The sequence below is a fragment of the Meleagris gallopavo genome, chromosome 1 (genome assembly GCF_000146605.3).
Source record: "Meleagris gallopavo isolate NT-WF06-2002-E0010 breed Aviagen turkey brand Nicholas breeding stock chromosome 1, Turkey_5.1, whole genome shotgun sequence".
Lineage (NCBI taxonomy): Eukaryota > Metazoa > Chordata > Aves > Galliformes > Phasianidae > Meleagris > Meleagris gallopavo.
Window position 1 is genome coordinate 105552613 of NC_015011.2, and position 18659 is coordinate 105571271.

Below are 18659 nucleotides of genomic sequence, written 5' to 3' on the forward strand. Positions count from 1 at the left end.
TTTTAAACAAGGGCAATTGTTTCACAGCCTAACCATACTTAATACATTTGTTTCCTTTTGAAAGTGCTGTAAGACACTGCTCTACATGTCAAGTCACTTATAACTGGAAATATCAGCTGTAATGCAGTGTTGTCAGAGGCATGGTTCTCTGATGCAGTGATCTTACCTTGTTTGACTGGATTTATTTGGAGTTACCTTTTTTCAGTAGTCTCCTTTTCAAGCAAAATGAATTCTCCTAATTGTTTAATTGTTGAAATAGAATATATCTAGCATAAAATATAAGATGCTAACATATTTGTGAGTATGTTATACCTAAGTATTTTTGTTTACTGAGTCTTCTGGAAAGTAGAACAGATTGACTTCAATAGCTTACACTCCTGGCAATATTATTTAAACAGTGTAGTTTCAGTAAAAAGGATTTCTTGGGATACAGCTCAGTCTTTCTCAATATGATCTGAAGATGACTCAGCCCATGTCTTACAGATGCAGAATTCTACTCAATAGTAGAATAAATTGTATATCTGGGGGGACTTAAGAGGGAGTAACAAGTATGTAAAGGAAGTTAAAGGGGTATTAAAATGATAGTTCACGTAAAATGCAAGAAGTAGCCCTAGCTAAAAAAAGGGGGGGAAGATATTTATTAAATATTCTTCCTACTTTGTTGCCATTTTTGCTTTCTGGTGAAATTTTACTTTAAATTAAATTTCTTAAACAGAAGAGGGGAATCACTTAACACCCCCTCCCCATCAAAAAGTGCACTTTAGGACTGCACAAAACGTTGCAGGTTAACTCAGAAGTTTCCTTACTCTTCGTTCCCTGGTACAAATTACTTTTCATTACGGAAGACAGAGGAGCGCCCAAGGTCCTGTTGAATCTGAGCCACTCTAATCACACCTAGGAGATGGGAACATGAGGATGAGGCAAAGGCCAGCTCGGTACACAGTACACAGATTTGTACTGCTGTTCAAATTTCATTTAGTACTGTCAACACTTTCTGGCCAAATTGGGTTTAAATCAAATAAGCCTCAATTCAACTTAGAACTGCTGCTTTGTGTTGATGAGATGCGTGGGCTGAACCTCACTATGCATTTTCAAAAGCAGACATTGAGAAGTAAATTAAACGGGAAAGAAGAAGCCAAGAGGAGAAAACACAGAAGGTTAAGGACAAGTAACGGGCAAATTGAGGTTCTTACAATAGGAAGAAGAAAAACAAACAAACAACAAAAAAAAGACAGTACTTGAGTAGGAAATGAAACGCATGAGGACAGGGAGGGCGTCTGTTCAGCAGGAGTGCCCAGGGCTCCTCCAAACACCCCAACAACCTCCCCCACCTCCCCGGCGGAGGCTCCTGCTGCCAGCCCAAGGCAAAACGAGAAGTCCTAGCTGTTTAGCAGTCGGCCCCACGCCCCGAGAGCCGCCTCCACACCTCACCGCCCTGCCCCTCCATCACACCGCCCCGGGCTCTCTCTCGCCGCCATTACCGGCCGTTGGGTGCCGCCGTTGCCGAGGGGACGGGCGGCGGACGCAGGGCACGCTGGGAGTCGTAGTTGTGGCCTCGCCATCTTACGTCGCTGCTTTCCCTGCTTGTCTATGTCTGTGCTTCCTTCCCGCACCCGCTATTTGTATTTTTGTTCAACGTTACACATAAAGCTTTTCATGCTCTAAAATCTTTACCTGTAATGGTTTCTCTGTCTGCTAGCTTTGAGTTTGTTCTCTCCCCGTGCTGTTCAGGAGGGGATTTGAATGCTAAATAGCAAAGAGAAAATATTTGCCTCATCACCCAGTTATAATTTTTAATGCACTAAGAATTTATTATTGCTATATGTGAAACAACTATCAGTATGCTTTGGAGCACGTGACCACAGCAACCTTTGTAATTCTTTAGAGCGCTTGTATCCATATCAACTCAGCTGTGAACAGCGTGTTTCAACCTATCAGACATTTTCATTCCATTTATTAGGAAAGTTTTCATTTACATGCAATTTTTCTAGAGAAACAGGAATAGAATCAGAGAATCACAGAACGGTTTGGGTTGGAAGGGACTTCACAGCCCACTCACCCCAACTCCTGCCATGGGCAGGGCTGCCCCCCACCAGCTCAGGCTGCCCAGGGCCCCATCCAACCTGGCCTTGAGCGCCTCCAGGGCTGGGGCACCACAGCTTCAGTGGGCAGCTGTGCCAGTACCTCACTGCCCTCTGAGTAAGGAATTTCCCCCAATATGTAACCAAAATCTCCCATCTTTTAGTTTAAAGACATTTCCCTTCACCCTATCTCTATCAGACCCTGCAAAAGGTCAGTCCTCCTCCTGTTCATTAGCTTCCTTCTAGCACTGAAAGGCCACACTGAGGTCTGCCTGCAGACTGATCTTACTCATGCTGAACAAGTCCAGCTCCCTCAGCTTGTCTTCATCGGAGAGATGCTCCAGCCCTTTAAGCACCTTTGTGGCCCTCCTCTGGATCTTCTTCAAAAGCTCCGATATATAATAACCTCAAGCAAAAAGGTATTGTTTTGTACTAAGTTGTTTATCATGTTTTGCAGGTAAATATTCCGTGAAAATACCTAATTCCAAATGGCTTTTTTTTTCCACCAAACCTCCCATTGCTTCTCAAAAGAAGAAAAACTGACAGATGGCAAGCCACAGTAAACAGTGCAAAATATCCATACTGTTATTTTTAGTTTTCACTGAGTTTTTTCAGGATTCCTGTTCAATACATGAAATGCTGCATTTCCAGCTTCATGTAGTGGTTTGGATGTGCAAAAAACTTAGTTTCTAAAGCAACATTTTTCTTGTGCTCTAAGTTCTATCTAATCAATCCTAGTAAGGAAGGATTATATTCCATTTGAAGTAGTTTTAGGATTGGAAACTGTGATGTTCGATCATAATTTTTAGTATATACATAAGGTCAGTTTTATCTCTGACTGCAGGTCAGCTTGCTGAACTCAGTATCATGTTGCAAGCTTAGAGCAGAAATGAACCTGGTCCTTAGAATCTAAAAGTAATCTGTCAATATTTAACATTCTTTAAATACCTTTTGTGCTCGGAGACCTTCTTGAGCAAATATGTGCAGGCAGTCACTGAATTGTAACTGTATTTGTAATAGAAGAAAACAGCTAGATGGAAAAAAGTGCACACTGGATAACACAGTAGAACAGAATTTTTTTACCAAGAATTCTGGACCTCCTCTTATACCCTATGCATTGGAAAAATTCATCAGTGATGCAAAGAGGAGGAAGAGAATCCAATATGAGGCTTTGCACACATGCAATTGGTCCAATCACCCTCCTCAGTATCAGGAAATGGACTGACACAGTTGTTTCAGAGAAGTTCCTTAGCCCTGCGGTTTGGATCATGATCTGAGTTGTTTTTCTGCTGGAAGTATTTGTAACAGAGCCTTATTTCAGTAAGAAATCTCTGATCTCTGCTATAATTACTTTTGAACTTATGTTCCCCCTGCCCTCCCCTCCCTTTTATAATGTGAAAAAATGTCCTTATTCTGGTCAGGGATAGGGTGCAAGCCCTTTTATGCTGGAGGTGACTGAGACAGCACCAACACAACTTTAAACATTACCCTACAGCTCTGTGATCTTCCCCTGCACTGTGTTGCCTGATCACTGTCCCTCATCCCTTCCCCCTCTCCTGAACATTTCTCCAGCCCTGACTCATTGGTGCAGGACTCTCCTTTGCCTTTTATGGACTGCCATCCTGTCAATCTAATTCGATAAGGCCGGGGGCAGGTGCAAACCCCTTGCTGTGGCTCCTCTTACTACCCAATCCTCACACTGGCCCCTCATCCCAAAATACCTAGGAGCCAATGGAGTGGGAAAAGCCGGGACCCTGAGGAGAGAGGGAGCTAAAGCTGGTGGATTGCTGTGAGGGGCACCCATTTAGGATCTAGGTCCTGCTGAAGGCTGGGATTCCTCTTGGGACTTTGTTGACTTGTGGATAGCAGGCGTGCTCTGCTGATTCATTTTCATCACTGTCAAAATGGTCATCAAAGTCTTTGTAGCCACATCTTCGGGGTCTACAGCGGTAGGTGTCTCATTTAACATACGCCTCTTTCTGCTGGGATGAAGCTGGTAAATTAGCCTGGAAGATCCCAGAGCAGCCTGAGTTTGCATGCAAGAGGAAAACACTGATTTTATTCTCATCTGTATTGACCACTTTATTTTTGAAAGCAACTCAAGATGTAGAAAATGGATGTTAATGCAAACTTGTTCGCATGTTAGACTGTACTATAGATATGAATTTCCATATAAATTATCTGTCAGTTAGTAGATTTATTTCTGTTTGAAGAAGTGTATGCAAAATATCTTAATTGAAGAAGGAAAAAGTGGATATTGTATTGCACAAATACTAAGGTAGGTTGTTTATATTAGAAATTAATGTATTTAATTTTAAAGGAAACTTCAGGGCACTGCTCCTGCTGAATGGGATCTGTGTCTGATAAAAAGCCTGGAGTCAAAGTGACCTGAATAAAGTTTTGTAGCAAGAATGTTTCCTCCATCCTCTCTTTTTTTTTTTTTAATTTTTAATTTTTTTTTTTAAGTACCTCTTAAAATGGGGTACTGTTGATTCTTAGAATTGAGATCTACTGCTGTAGCTGTCAGCATAATGTATTAGTTGAAGGAAAGGGCATGTGAATAGTAGAGAGGTTGGAAGTCTGTGGGAGGTGGGAACCGGGAAAGGACTGTTTCCTTTTATATCCCGTTCCCATATCATCTCAGATTGCAGCTTTCCTTTGGCAGTCACTCATTCCCAGTGACATGGCTAAACAATTTGGCTGGTGCTAGCACATAGCTGTAACTACATCTCTGTCTCTCTAACACTAGCCTCATGTCTTTAAGAAGCTTCCAGAGTTTAAAAGCTCCAAAAAAAACCCCAATGCCCCGATCATATAGCCATCATCTCTAAAAAATGAACAGAGAGATATTCGCTAGAATTCAAACTTCCAAAAGGAAATTTTGCAGCTTTCTCATCAGCTTTTTTTTTTTTCCCTGCCTATCTGTAAGCTTGACACTCTAAATTTACCTTTGACACTTTACTATTCCTTTTTTAATAACAAACCTTATATGCAAGACAGAAAGAAGAGGAGAAGGTCGGTAACTGCAGGTTTGTTAATTTGTAATCTAACAGTGACTGCTTAAACAGTGTTGTAAATTGCCACGAAGTGTGCATTGGCAGTCTTTTCTCTCCTGTTTGATCTCCTGTTTTGGTCTGCTTTGGTTGACCTAACAAGAACATTACCTGCCCACTTTACCAGTCATCTGTTCTGCAGAAAAGGTGTGACCATGACCAAAATCCCACTGGAGACATCCTGTGTGTGTGTTGTGGCCATTACCTTGGTCCTCCTTTGAGATAAATGTGTGACTCTGGCATGGATTGTTGCCATTCCAGCTACAGGTTTGGGGTTGTAGTTCAGCAATGGAGTGTTTGAACTAAATGTGGACATTCAGGAGGTCACTTAAGCAATTAAAACTAAAGATATCGTATCCTTAGTTCTATCTGAACCCAAATCTTTCCTTTGCTATACACATTTCTTGCATCTCTCTCCCAGCTTTCAGCTTTCAGCAATAACTACCTCCTTTCAGGTAGAGGTGTATGCGTATGCTACACTGAACACAGGGCAACATGAAAACTTCATCCCATCATTTTGTACTGTTAAGCATTGCTGCTGTCAGTTTTTACTTCTGAGAAAGACAATTGATGCCAGTGAACTGCAGTTGGCTTTAAACTTATTAATGCCATTCTCCACTATATGGTAGCAGCCTTCAAAAGCTGTCAGTGAGATCCCAGACATATTGAAAGGAAGACTATGGCATCTCTGCCAGGCAATATGCCTCTGTGTTTCCTTTTTGCTAGTGTGTGGGTTGTATGAATAGCTGTAGCAATCTCAGCAGCATGTGTTTGGATTACTGGTACATAACTTTAATTCCAAGTAAACACAATGTTCAGCTGGAGAAGTTTTCCACATTTACTGATTAAAATATATGGAAGGTATTTTTTCAGTGAACTTTTGGTAAGTTTTAATGTATATATGAAGTAAAACTCATTCATTCAAGGAGCTAACATAAATCCCAGTATAGTATCATATTATGAATTTTGTATCAGCCTTGTAAACTTCTGCTATTCCTCTCCATGGAAATTTTTAGTAAAAGGCAAAAGATTTATATGATCTGAAGAGAAACCAGAGTATCTGTTGGAAGAATGAATTTCATCCCTAAATTCGCTTTTAAATTGAAAGTCTAAATTGTCCTAGTAGTATTGATGATCTCTCTTCAGTGTGTCTGGTCTCCATCGTGCATGTTGTTCATTCTGAATTTCAAAATACGATGGTCCTGACCACTCCTGTTGTAGGTCAGCAGAGTATCATTAGTGAAGAATTAAAATAATTCCTATTTTATGTGCTACACAATTACATTGCTAATTTCAACCTCTTGTTGTGTAGAAAAGTACTTTTTCAAAGTGAATGCAATGAACCCAGCAGCATTCTGGTGCTCTGGATCAGATGCTTGAGTGATATAATTCAGTGTAGGTCTAGGGCAGATTGGTTTGTATTTTTCCCCTCAGTGATTCAGAAATTTGTTTTAAATAACTTTAGCTTAATGATCTTTCTGTGCCAAACACAGCTGATACTGAGCTATGCATGAAGGCAAGCAGGAGTGGAGTACAGCATAAAAAAAAGTACTAAATGATTGGCTTGTAAGAAGCATTCAATGCTAAAATAATTTTGTTAATAGCCACAGATGTGTTTAGAAATGGGTAAATTCCTGCAAAATCCAAGTGTATCAGGAGGTCTTACACAGAGGTCTTCTAAAGTCTTGCTTCATAGTGCAAGTTCATGGTTAGGGCATCTCTAAAACCACTTTTTTCCAGTGTTTCTGTTTTTTTTAGCTTACTCACTTTCAAATCTGCAGGTCTCAGTTGTAGAGTAACTCAATCACATCAGAAAGACCAGGCAAGGTGTAGACTAATAGGACTAATACTTGATAGAATAACTTGATAGTAAGTTAGAATGTAATAAATAAGAATATTGATCAACAGATTGTGTCTCAGTTAGAACAGAGAGCTACAGCAGCCTTGCCTGCTGGCAGTGATGTTCTCACTGCAGTAAGTTGTTGACTAGACACCATTTGCTTCTACAGCAGGCAGCAGGTCAGTGGGAATGCTCTGGATTTCAAGAATATAGATAGCATTCAATTATGCATCAGGTGAATCTACTGTGATCTGAAGCTCTTACACTCTAGCTAGATGATAATTATTTAAAAGCGTTCTTTCTTAATTTAAGGGACTGTCAGCTAAGCATAGCGGAACTTAAGCTTTGTTGAAAGGGAAAATGGCATTGATGAAATGATATCTTGCTCACCACCACTCCCAGGGAATCTATGGCTGAGTAATCTGAATTCTTCCCATGCCATCAGACACAAGTGAGGGCACAAACAAGTTCCTGCAATCTCATCCATTCTGAGAAAACCTTTGTGTGTCCTCTGTGTTGTTATGAACTGGAAGATTTCCCCAAGTGCTGTTTGCTAGAGACATTCTTACAGTTGCCCAGCTACTGGTGCTGACCATGGCAGAGGCTCGCCTTATGGTTTCATACTTCATGCATATGTCAGGCACCAAATCTTCTGTTCTGCCTAAGTCCTAGTCATTCTAAGTTTTAAGTACCGCCTCCTGCATAGTTTATTATTATTATCACCATGAAAAACATCTTGCTTTATCCTTATCCAGCATAATTACATGTAGCTTTATTTATCCTCAGCATTCTTTTTTTTTTTTTCTGGCACTCTCTGAGCCTCCCATATATTATGAACTTCAAGCTGAAGAAAAAATTGTTTATCCAGTGTTTATTCTAAAAGTTACAGCTGCAGCCATATGCAGGGGGAGCACAGACTCGGTAGTTCTGTTTTCCTTATCTCCTCAGCGGCATTATCTATCTGGCTCTTGCTATTCCAGGAGCCATATCTCCTTCAGTGCTCCAAGGGACAAGCTGATGCTGAAATTGCAGCTGACAGCACTTGAATGCACTGGCTTTCAGAGCAAGTGGTAGAACTCTTAGTACTGGCTCATGCAGATGTTATTAACCCTTTATACTAACACCTCCTCTGATGAAGTGTGCATGTGTTCTTCAGGCAATCTTTTCTGCCATCTGGGTGTGCTTACAAATAACCATGCAGCTAAATGGCCATTAAGAAAATGACCTCTAATTAACAATTGAAAATGAGAATGTAAATGAGCACCGCTGAGAACTGTCAGCCTTGCAGCTTGTGAACACATTAGAGCAGTGTTTGCATTCAAAGTTATTTGCTTTTGCTAGCTCACCATAAACCTCTGCTGCTAGATCCACATGCATAAAATGCTATATATTTTTATTTCTTATAAGCAAAATGTAACTGTATAGGTAGAATATATCCTTATTTAAGAACAATAAATTGTATGCTTGATAATAAAAATTCACTCCACCAATAGAATATGCTTGCAGACTACTTCAGCTTTTCAGGTTTATTAGATCATACAAATACATAACCCATGGGTATTTCTCATCTTATTGCCTGTTGCAAATTGATTTACACTAGGTTGGTGTCACTTTAAATTCAAGTGCTCAGATTTCTGATTTGTGGAAGATCTGGTTTCAAATCATATGATGGCTTATATGTAAAACTTACTTGGATAAGTCATTCTAGCTACTGTCATCTTTATATCACATTAAGTTGCTTCATGGAGGAACAGAACTGGAAGGAGAGTCATCTCTGGAGCAGGATTGTGCTGGGCAGTAATATAGTTGTGTGAGACCAAGGAGCAGCATGAGGGAATTTGTACAGATCAGACCAAACAGCACTTGCTTCAAATACAGTAGTTCTTGCAGGACAAAAAATTTGGCTTTACAAGTCTGAAAATATTAGAAATAGGCAAAACTGGGAAGTCGTTTAAATGTTGCTTAGAAGCAGCAGCCCTTTAGTAAAGGAGTATAATGATTATTATTGCATCTTTAAGCTAGAGGGATAAGCTATAGGCTTGATGTCTCAATCCTAAGTCTATACAGTACTACAATACATCAAAGGAATAAGGGCCACAGTTGAATTCTAAGCTTTGTATAACATGCTTTATTTATATGTCATGTTTTCTATGGCCATGCTGAAACACTGTTGTCTATAATCTGGGAAATATTCAAGCACAGGAATTAAACTGTACTTGATTTTCACTTACTTTAATTATGCATGGAATTTAAGAACAGAAACTGAGAAACATACAGCTCTGAAATCTAAATGTCACATGTAAAGAGTAGGAAAAAGGAAGGTCTCGTATACTGAGGAGAATATGTATATATCTACATATGTAGGCAGTATTAGTTCAGCTATTTGTACACAGCACTCACAGATCTGGAAACAGAGTAGGAGGCTTTCTTTTCTAAGATGGAAGGGAAAAGAAAGCTGGGGGAGAGAAAAGTAACAGTAGTGGACTGGGTGCTGAGAAGTGTTAAATCTCATCTTCAAAAGGTTTGGAGGGGGCACAGGAACAGTGGATCCAACTTGACATACTTGCATCAGCTCTCCTTGTAATAGTAATTGCTTTTTGAAAACAAATTTCAATTTTAAAAAGCAGTTTTGTTTTTCCTCTTTCCTAACCAGATCAAAAAGAAACAGCAAGAGGTAGTGGGCTTTTTAGAGGCCAACAAGATTGACTTTCAGCAAATGGACATAGCAGGTGATGAGGACAACAGGAAATGGATGAGAGAGAATGTTCCTGGAGAAAAAAAGCCTCAAAACGGAATTCCTCTTCCTCCACAGATCTTCAATGAGGAGCGGTACTGTGGGGTAAGAAGTTATTTGAAAATCTAATGCCTTTGGACAGTCTTCTTTTACAGAAAGTGACACTTTTTCATTAGTAAGGAGTGTCCCCAAACAAACTCCTTAAGACAATTAGAGATTCACTTTCAAGGATGAATTCGTAGAAAAAGTTTTTAGACACAGAAAGAAAAATTAAATATAGGATTTTTTTTTTTTTAAGAGAAAAATACAGTTGGAAAAGTGATTAGAGAAACTCTACTTGTGAGGCTAAATTGATTATCCCCTGCAGATCTATGCCTATGCATGGAGTTTGCTGCCTGTGAGGAGCTCCATGTTTTTCCTTTCACATTCTCCTACCTCCTGCTGTGTAGCTCACTCACAGTTTAGCCTGCTGTTGGCTCACTGCCTAAATTCTTCAGCTCCTGAAAACCAAAATCAGTACTGGCTAGGTGATACTATGGCTTCTTCACACAATATCACAGGATAACCAAATGTAGACTATGAAAACAGCTCAACTGTTCTCAGAGTAGTGAGTGCTCAGTGATGTGGTTTAACAATATTGACCTACTTGGTAGCTGTTTGACACTTCAATTCTCGAACTTTCAGTTAATTTTCTGTGGGATATGTTGGTTCCCTGCACTGCTAGGAAGTCAAGCGTATGTCTGAGACACCAGGGGTTGTGAACAAGCGTCTTTCTTTTCCACTGTGTTACAGGAAATATATTTAATTGGAATGGTTCTTATGTGTGGTTTGAGTTATTGAAATTAAATTACTTATTTAATAAATCCAACTCTTCATAACAGAAACGGTAACACATCTTCACATGTGCTTGTAACAGGTTATTTCTTTTGAGAAGGTTCAAACTGGTGATATAATACTTTTACAACATAAATATTAGGATTGAGATTCAAAGGAGAAACCAGAGACAGTTTTTTTGCTTATAGTATGTATGGAAATACAAGCTGTAAAGTACTCTGATATGATCTCTGAAGTGAACTTGCAAAGTACTTTGAAACGCAGCTCACATAGTGTGTCCAGTTTTATGTTACTCAACAAATCCAGTGTGAACTACTGTAAAGGTTGCTTTGGGAGAGAAGGGATTTGCATGTCATAATGTTTTCAGAATTAACTGAAGTACTCTGAAAAAAAAAAAGTTGGTAGTTTGAGTAATGAGTACAATTGTTTCCTCATTTTCTCACAGGAATCTCGAAAGATAACTTGGTAGGTTAGATTTCATGGACATTTTAACATCTAATCTGTACCAATATAAAGTATCACTTGATATATCTTATCCTGGATTTTGTGGCAGCCAATGTTGCCATAAATATTTCTGAGATTCCCTAGAGAGGTTATCTAGTGAATTGAAGAGTAATTGCCTTGCAAAGCACTGCAGCCAGTCAGCCTTGCCAGTAAATGATAAATATACCATTTTTACCCCTTGTGTGAAGCCATTTCAGGAAGCCAAATAATCTGCATCTGAAAGTAAATTTATGTTAAAGAGAAGTCCTTTCAAAAACATCTCAGTTTGAAAAAGAGTTCAGAAATTAATTGTAGCTACTGATTTAAAAACTAAATCAAACTTACAATTAGTTTAAAAGTCTCCAAAGTTCTTATGTGCCCAGCTTTCAAAGCTTATATCTAATAACCCCACTGGTTGCATAACAATGATTCATTTTTTGCATGACATCTCAGCACACTTTCCAAATAAATAAGGTAAAAATATCAATACATGCTTCTTACCTTTCTCCATGGCAGAAGGTGCCTTAGAGGAGCTGCAGAGTGAAATGAAGTGAGATGGCATGGGATGGTTGAGAGCATGGCCAGCAGCTGGCAGGCTTCTGCAAAATTCCTTAGAGGGACCTGATGTCTTCCACAGTACAGAGCTGGGGATTTGTGTTCTACTTTCCTGCATAACCTTTGCAGGCACAACAGACTAATCATTCTGAAATCCATGACTTTTTTGCCCCTTTTGAAGTTTACATAATATATATACCTTAACTCTTCCCCAGTGTCCCACTTCCTTTGTCTTTGCACAAAGTAAAAATAGAGTGGAGGATAGCGAAGTTCCAGGGTTCTGAAGTCATGAAAGTCCCTTTAAAATATGTTGTTCTTATTATAAGAGTCACAAAGGGTTTCAGCTTCATGACATCTGGAAGCCTAGAATTTGTAGTCTGTATATATGCAGCCAGTTTATACCCATTTCCTTGTATGCCAAAATTGCCCTTTAGCTTAAGCAGTTCTCATCCAGTGTATTTGTAACTGAAGGTCGTATCCTCTTAATGTTCTTTTTCGCTGGGCTAAAAAAAATCAAGCTCTTTGCACCACTGAGTGGTTTTTTTTTGTTTGTTTTTGTTTTTTTTCTTATTTGTTTGTTTTGTAAGACTTTTTTTTCCTCCTTTCTATCTTCTTTTTTCTTTCCTCATTCCTCATTCACTTCCTTTACCGTTGATGGTCCTGTATGTTTTGTTGCCAGTCACACATCTACGTGTGTATACATAAGCAGTATCCTTATGAAAATGAAAATAAAAATTTTCTTCCTCGCCCTAAGAAAGAGGTATTTGAATAGAGACATGACAAGCTCCAACTATTTTAAAGGCTGCAGCTGGAACAAACACAGAGGAATTCATTATTGAATTAAGTAGTGATCCTGCTTCAAGTAGGAGGTTGGACTAGATGGTCTCCTGAGATCTCTTCCCACCTGAGCTGTCCTGTGTTTCTAGGACTTTGTAAAACATGTTCTGCTCCATAACCACTGGAGATAGATAAGATGAAATGTACAAAAAAAAAACAAAAAAAAAACCACAGCAAATGAAGTTTTAATGAAGTATCAGCAAAAAATATATATATATATATGTACTGCTATCTAATTGGCATTTGAGGAAACAGATTAGAAATTGATTTGTTTTCTATGCTTGGCTATTGCACCAGTTTCAAATTTCCATCCTAATCCATCAGTGTTGGCAATTATGTTCTTATTTGATCTTTTTCTTAATCTCTTTCTTTGCTCATGTCTAGACAGATGTCTGTGTCTATGTCACTTTCTAAATATACTGAGCACTCTATTGCTCTTGTCTTTACTTTTGCTTAAAAAAATGCACCCGAATGCCTCGAAAACTAGGAAGGAAATGAAAAATAAACTGCTTTTATCTGTAAACTGAAATCAATAGGTTTCTCTTTAAACAGAAATCAAGAGAATGAACTACCATAGTATATCTGTTTTGAAACAATGGCTTTCTTAAACACGGCAAACATGGGTTAGATAAGAAGGGATACCCCACAGAAACAAAAGCAGAGGGATGGCTTGAGGAATGAATAATCTGAAACATCAGCAGGTATTCTGCTTGGTCAGGGTGAAATGTGTTCTGGGGCTTCTCCCAGGTTGGGCAGTTCCTATTGCTGGGTCTGTGTGAAAACCAATCTGTCCTTTAGATAAATCAGTGAAATGGGCTGTCATCTGGCCTGGCTGTTAAGTTATATTGCCTCTCCAAACTGGACTGAAATTGATTCCAGTGTTGTTGATATTAGGGTAGCTTCTAAATCACTTGCTGCAGCCTTTCCCTAGAATACCATTTGGCAAACACTTATGAAAATACTAAAGCAGCCCAAAAAACAACTCAGGTCCTAATGTAGCTTTACAAACAAATCTCAGGGATGAGTCAGCACCTTCTTATTTACAGGCTTCTATTTTTGGAGTTATTTGGGGTGAGAGGAAAGATAATAAAGTGGTCACAGCAGTAATCTAGGACTCAGCAGACCTGTGTTTAAACCCCTATCTTTTTCAGAGCTGCTGAGTGATTGTGGGCCAATATGTATAAGCAGAGTGGTTGACTTCTTAGATACATATTAACGTTTATTCTGTGTAAGATGTGAGTCATGAATTCCTTAGAAACAATCAAGTGATAGCAGATCTTTCTCACTCAATAGAAAGGTTGTATGGATGAACATAAAGACCATGTGAGTTCTAATTGATAGGATAGGAGCCATACATCCCATTTTTTCAGTTACTTTTCAGTTTCTGGCACGTAAGAGAAAATGGCCATTTATGATGCTGATTTATATCTTCAGTTCACATTTGGACAAGACATTTGGGATGGTACGCATTAGAGGGAACAACACAACCTTTTGCTAAGTTTGTCTGAAAAGGTACTGCATTTTCTGGTTAGAGTGCCTTTCTTTAAAACAGTTTCCTTGTTATCATATCACTTGTGCTATTATATTGAGTGTTCTCTTTTCATTTCCACAAAGCTGCCCACGATTTTGGGGACCTATTTTGTGTTCTTACTCACAGCATGGTTTACCTTAATATTTGAATGGGAATAGCTTTGCTTTTGTATGTATAACTGAGGCATGTTAAAATGAGATGCTTAATTTCGTCTGATTCTGATGTAGATATAATTAAAGTGTAGGCTTCTGGAGGGATTTGCCCCATTGTTCATTTTGCCAGTCAGGATGAAGTTCTCTTTATCCAACTATTCTTCCTAAGACTGAGGTAATGCAGGTACTCGTACAAATTCAGTCATTCTTATCAGTGTAAGAAAGATTTGCCTGGGCTAGTCTCTTCCTCCTGCCTTTTTTCTCTGATTTTTGTTTTGTTTTTGTCTGTTTCATTTTTAGGACTTTGAATCCTTTTTCTCTGCTAAAGAAGAAAATATTATTTATTCATTCCTGGGTCTTGCTCCTCCTCCAGGCACAAAGGTATGCACTGCTGTCCTTTCATGGGGTAATATATTTGATTTTAATAAGAGACAAAGATAAGCAGTGACTCAGCATGTCAGATGAAGGATAGTGACAAGCATTACATTAGATGCCAGTATAGCAAAATGTTCTTAAGGGAAAAATAACATGGCTGGTTCAGTATTAAAAAATACTTCTGTCTTCCCTTCTTTCAGAGCAGGCTTGTTACCATGCCTCCGTCTGAAAATTGTTTCTTTCCTTCTTTCCTTCTTTCCTTCTTTCCTTCTTTCCTTCTTTCCTTCTTTCTTTTTCTTCCTTCCTTCTTTCCTTCCTTCTTTCCTTCTTTCCTTCCTTCTTTCCTTCCTTCTTTCCTTCCTTCCTTCTTCCTTCCTTCTTCTTTCTTTCCTTCTTTCTTTCAATGCAAACCAGTCAGGTTTTATCATGTTCAGCTTTTTAAATGATGCAGAACTTCCTGAATAAATTTATAGGTTGTGTCAATCACAAGGAGCATTCATTTCACCCTGACTGCATCGAACCTTGAGCAAATGAGGTCTGTGCTGGCCTCCAGCAGGAAAGCTGGGATGCTGGACCCGTTCCATTTTGAATGGGTACACACAGATTGGCACTGTGAGATTCAGTGTCTCTGTCTTAAGATAAATTAAGATCCTACTCTGACTTCACAAACTCCCTTTGACAAGTCTACTCATTTTTCTCCATCCACAGTATTTTGAAAATGTTATATTTATGACAAAGGAGATCCTTTTTTTTTTTCCATCTTTCTTCCTTTTACAGAAAGCAATGTGTTCTTTCTTTCTTTAACAGAGTTTTATATAGGTAAAAAGTCTATAACTGGCTATATTACAGCATATTACAGCTCTCTTATCTCACAACCATCTTTTATCATAATCAAATGTTGCTGCCTTTAAAATGGGTGATTCAACAAACAAATTGAATCAGAGGAGTGATGAGTCAGTGACAGCACAGAACTCTGCTGTATTGTCATGACCTGGATGAAGAGCTGCCTTGGAGCATGAGATCTGCTTTCTGATCAAACTAAGCTGCCAACTGCTAGCAACTCTGAGTAAAACAGCACTGTAGATGCTTCTGTTCATCCTCTGCTGTAAAAGCAGAGAGAAAAGCAAGTTTTGCTATGTATTTTGAGAACTACAGATGAGGAGATATCCAGGGGAGAACCACAGCTCCTATAAATGTTGTCTTTGAGATAAGTTGTCTGTGTGATAAGTAACAAGTGATTTAAACTTTCTGTTTTCTGTCCCATCTTCCAACAAGAGAAAAAAATGTTACTTGCCAACCTCACAAGGTTTTTTTGAGATTTCATTGAAATAACATCCAGAGAGCCATGCGAGGCTTAAAGCAGTGTGGGTATTACTTACAGTAATCATTATAAAAGATATGTGGTGGATCAACGAGATAAAGAAAATTGCATTTTTCCATCTTCCCAATTCTTATATTATCTTCTCCTTCATGCAAGGTTCTGTTAGATACAGGATCTGTAAAGCCAAGTAGCACTTTTTTTAGAATTCATTCGTTCCCAGATGTCAGCTAAGTCTCTTACATTTTCTGATTCATGACAGCTTTAAACGTTGAAAATAACATGTTCGGTGCATTCTGCTGTGCAGACAACTATTAGTGCTATCAGTAGAGAACAAGTATGATTTATGCTGATTAATGGTTTTGATGGGTCCAGAAAGCAGAAATAAGTGAGAGTTGATTTAAAAAATCTTTGTAAAAGGTAGACATCTATTTACATCCCTTCGTAATCTGTTTCTGAATTTGAGAAATACATATACGAGTGTATCAGCGATTGTTTTAGAAGTATTTCTTAGCATCTTCACTGCATGACACTTTGTCTATGTTCTGTTATATAAATATCCTTGTGTACTGCTTCTGCTTTCCTTTCATTAGACTGTCAGTTCAATCTTATCATAAAGTACAATGGGTGATTTGTGACAGTGGTTTTCAGCAGCATGAATCCGGGAAAACAAGACAGGTGTGGAAGAGCTGTTGATGATGACATGAGAAAGTTAGACAGTTTCCTACTAATCCCTTCATCTGTACTAAACCTCTCCCCTCCCCTTCCCCTCCCCTTCATCAGTTCCTGGAATACTGTGAGAATGTGCAAAATAAATAAACTGTAGGGCGTCGAAACGTCAAAAAACAGCCACTAACCATTTGCTTCATGGGTGTTACTACTTCATGGAATCACTATAAAGTTTAATATAAAGCTGATATATTTTCTTTATTGACTATTCTTGCCTCAGAAGGTTCTCTTTCCTTTTCCATTTTTTAACTCTTATTGCACTAGGAGTAGAAAAGCTCCTTAATGACATGTGGTTGTTTCACAATACAGCCCACTAACATCCTGACCCAAGGCTGTTTTGAGCCTGTTTTCTAGGGCAAGCAGAGGGACTCTTGCAACAAAATCAAATTTCCTAACAAGTTGAAGTTAAATTCGTTATCATGTCATCCTGCTGAGTGCAACATCTGTTTCAAGTTTGCAAATTCTCTTTCTTATAGTCTTGATATGTCTCTGCATTAGGTGGCTATAACTCATTACCAGACACTTATCCAGTGTTTATATTGAGCTGTTACTGCTAGGTATTGGAGATCAGATGGTGGCAGAGCCTAATGTGGAAGCTTACAGGGTGAGTCTGATGTGTCCAAATAATATCAAAGTTGTCTCCAAGGCCAGATTGACTGTAAGATAAATGCAAAAAAAAAAAAAAGTTCTGAATGCATAGATATATAAAGAAGACCCTTAGATCTGCAGCACATGTGTAAGTCGGTCATCGTGCACTTTTTAAGAATCCTCTCAAAAAAAAGCTTCAATTGTTTCAGTAGGAAATAGCAAATCAACATCAAAGTTAACTAGGGAGTCCAGAAAACAGTTTGGGGGGCAGCTGCTTAAAAAGGCACCTACTTCTTCCTAGAGCCAAAGATGTTCTGATCAATGCTGAAGTGCCTTGGTAAGGCACTGCTGTACAAATAACAAGTTACTATTGACCACTGTGTTCCCAGTTCCAATACAATGAAGTACTTTGATGCATGAATGGCATATGAAAACTTCTGCACATCTTTGCAAAGGCTGCTTTAAATGCTGACTATTTGCTTAGGCCAATGTGGGAGTCAGGAAAAGATCACTTTTGTTTTACTATATACTAAGTACATTATTATCATTATTATAAAAGATGTGATGTGGCCATAAAACTCAATGGTCCTATCAAAGATCAATACATATTTTTGGTACTTCCAAAAGAGTGACTTAGTTCAAACAATCCTCTTTTTCTGCCTCATCATCACACTGGTTATCATATTTTCTAAAGCATCATTTAACAGTGATGAATAATGCATTTGATGTCATAGAATCACAGAAATATAGATGATCGTGAGTTGGAAGGGACCCATAAGGATTATCAAGTCCAGTTCCTGGCTCCACACAGGACCACCCAAAACCAAACCCTATGTTTGAGAACATTGCCCAAACACTCCTTGAACTCTGGCAAATTTGGTGCGGTGACCACTGCCCCATGGAACCTGTTTCAGTGTCTGACCATCCTATGCTGATGAGAAAAGCAGGCAGGATGTTTGTGTTAGTAATTTTTTTCATCTACTGATATGAAATACTTTCTCATTTGAAGGAATACATGGACTTAATATTTCTATTCCAACTTCCTGACATCTTTCATGACAGGCTGGCATTTGTGCCTGACCAAAAAACTGCTCTAATTACTAATAGAATTCTGAAAGATCTTAGTTAATCTTGGATTAGTGATATGAACAGACTGGTGTACAGATGTAAACTTGTAATCAATGTACTTTGTATATCTAGAGTCGTACTGTGTCAGTCTCAGCTGCCCCTAAACCTGAAGACATTTCTTTTCAAAGCATCCTCACTTTTACGCTTAGCCTGAGACTGTTCTCAATATGGTCGAAAATGCTCTGAAATATTGTTATTTTGTGAGAAGCCCATTAAAAGCTGTGGCTACAGAGTTTTGTTTTTGTTTGTTTGTTTGTTTTTTCCCTAAAGTGACACAAGTGAATTGTTCTGTCAGTGAGATGTCTATTACTTAAACTAAGACAATGAATAGGGTGCTGTATTACAACAACTTTGAGCATCTTAGCAAGGTCCAAATGCAGGCAATTAATTGCTTTATATTTTCAGGGACAAGCACTTTTTT

General features: G+C 38.6%; 2 protein-coding genes and 1 non-coding gene across 10 annotated transcripts in view; 1 reads left to right on the top strand and 2 right to left on the bottom strand.

Moving 5' to 3' along the window:
- LCA5L (lebercilin LCA5 like) overlaps positions 1 to 1668 on the bottom strand; it is a 15795-nt gene extending 14127 nt beyond the window's left edge. The window contains exons 1-2 of one of the 8 annotated variants that reach the window (XM_019620934.2): positions 1427 to 1483; positions 807 to 894 (exon numbers count right to left, since the gene is read on the bottom strand). Coding sequence is in view for 3 of the 8 variants with exons in the window: in XM_019620948.2 (XP_019476493.1) it covers positions 1482 to 1562 (81 nt within the window). In the remaining 5 variants the exon portion in view is untranslated. The other 7 variants (XM_019620948.2, XM_010723722.3, XM_003202946.4 and 4 more) reach the window with 7 other exon arrangements.
- A 2110-nt stretch (positions 1669 to 3778) lies between these two features.
- Positions 3779 to 18659, top strand: part of LOC100546786 (SH3 domain-binding glutamic acid-rich-like protein) — a 26196-nt gene continuing 11315 nt past the window's right edge. The window contains exons 1-3 of the mRNA XM_003202948.4: positions 3779 to 4030; positions 9628 to 9813; positions 14401 to 14481. Coding sequence (XP_003202996.1) covers positions 3986 to 4030; positions 9628 to 9813; positions 14401 to 14481 — 312 coding nt within the window. The 5' untranslated portion in view covers positions 3779 to 3985. The remainder of the gene's footprint in view (positions 4031 to 9627; positions 9814 to 14400; positions 14482 to 18659) is intronic.
- On the bottom strand, positions 6070 to 6194 carry LOC116216221. Its single transcript, XR_004158679.1, has one exon. It is a non-coding gene; the product is annotated as a U5 spliceosomal RNA (small nuclear RNA).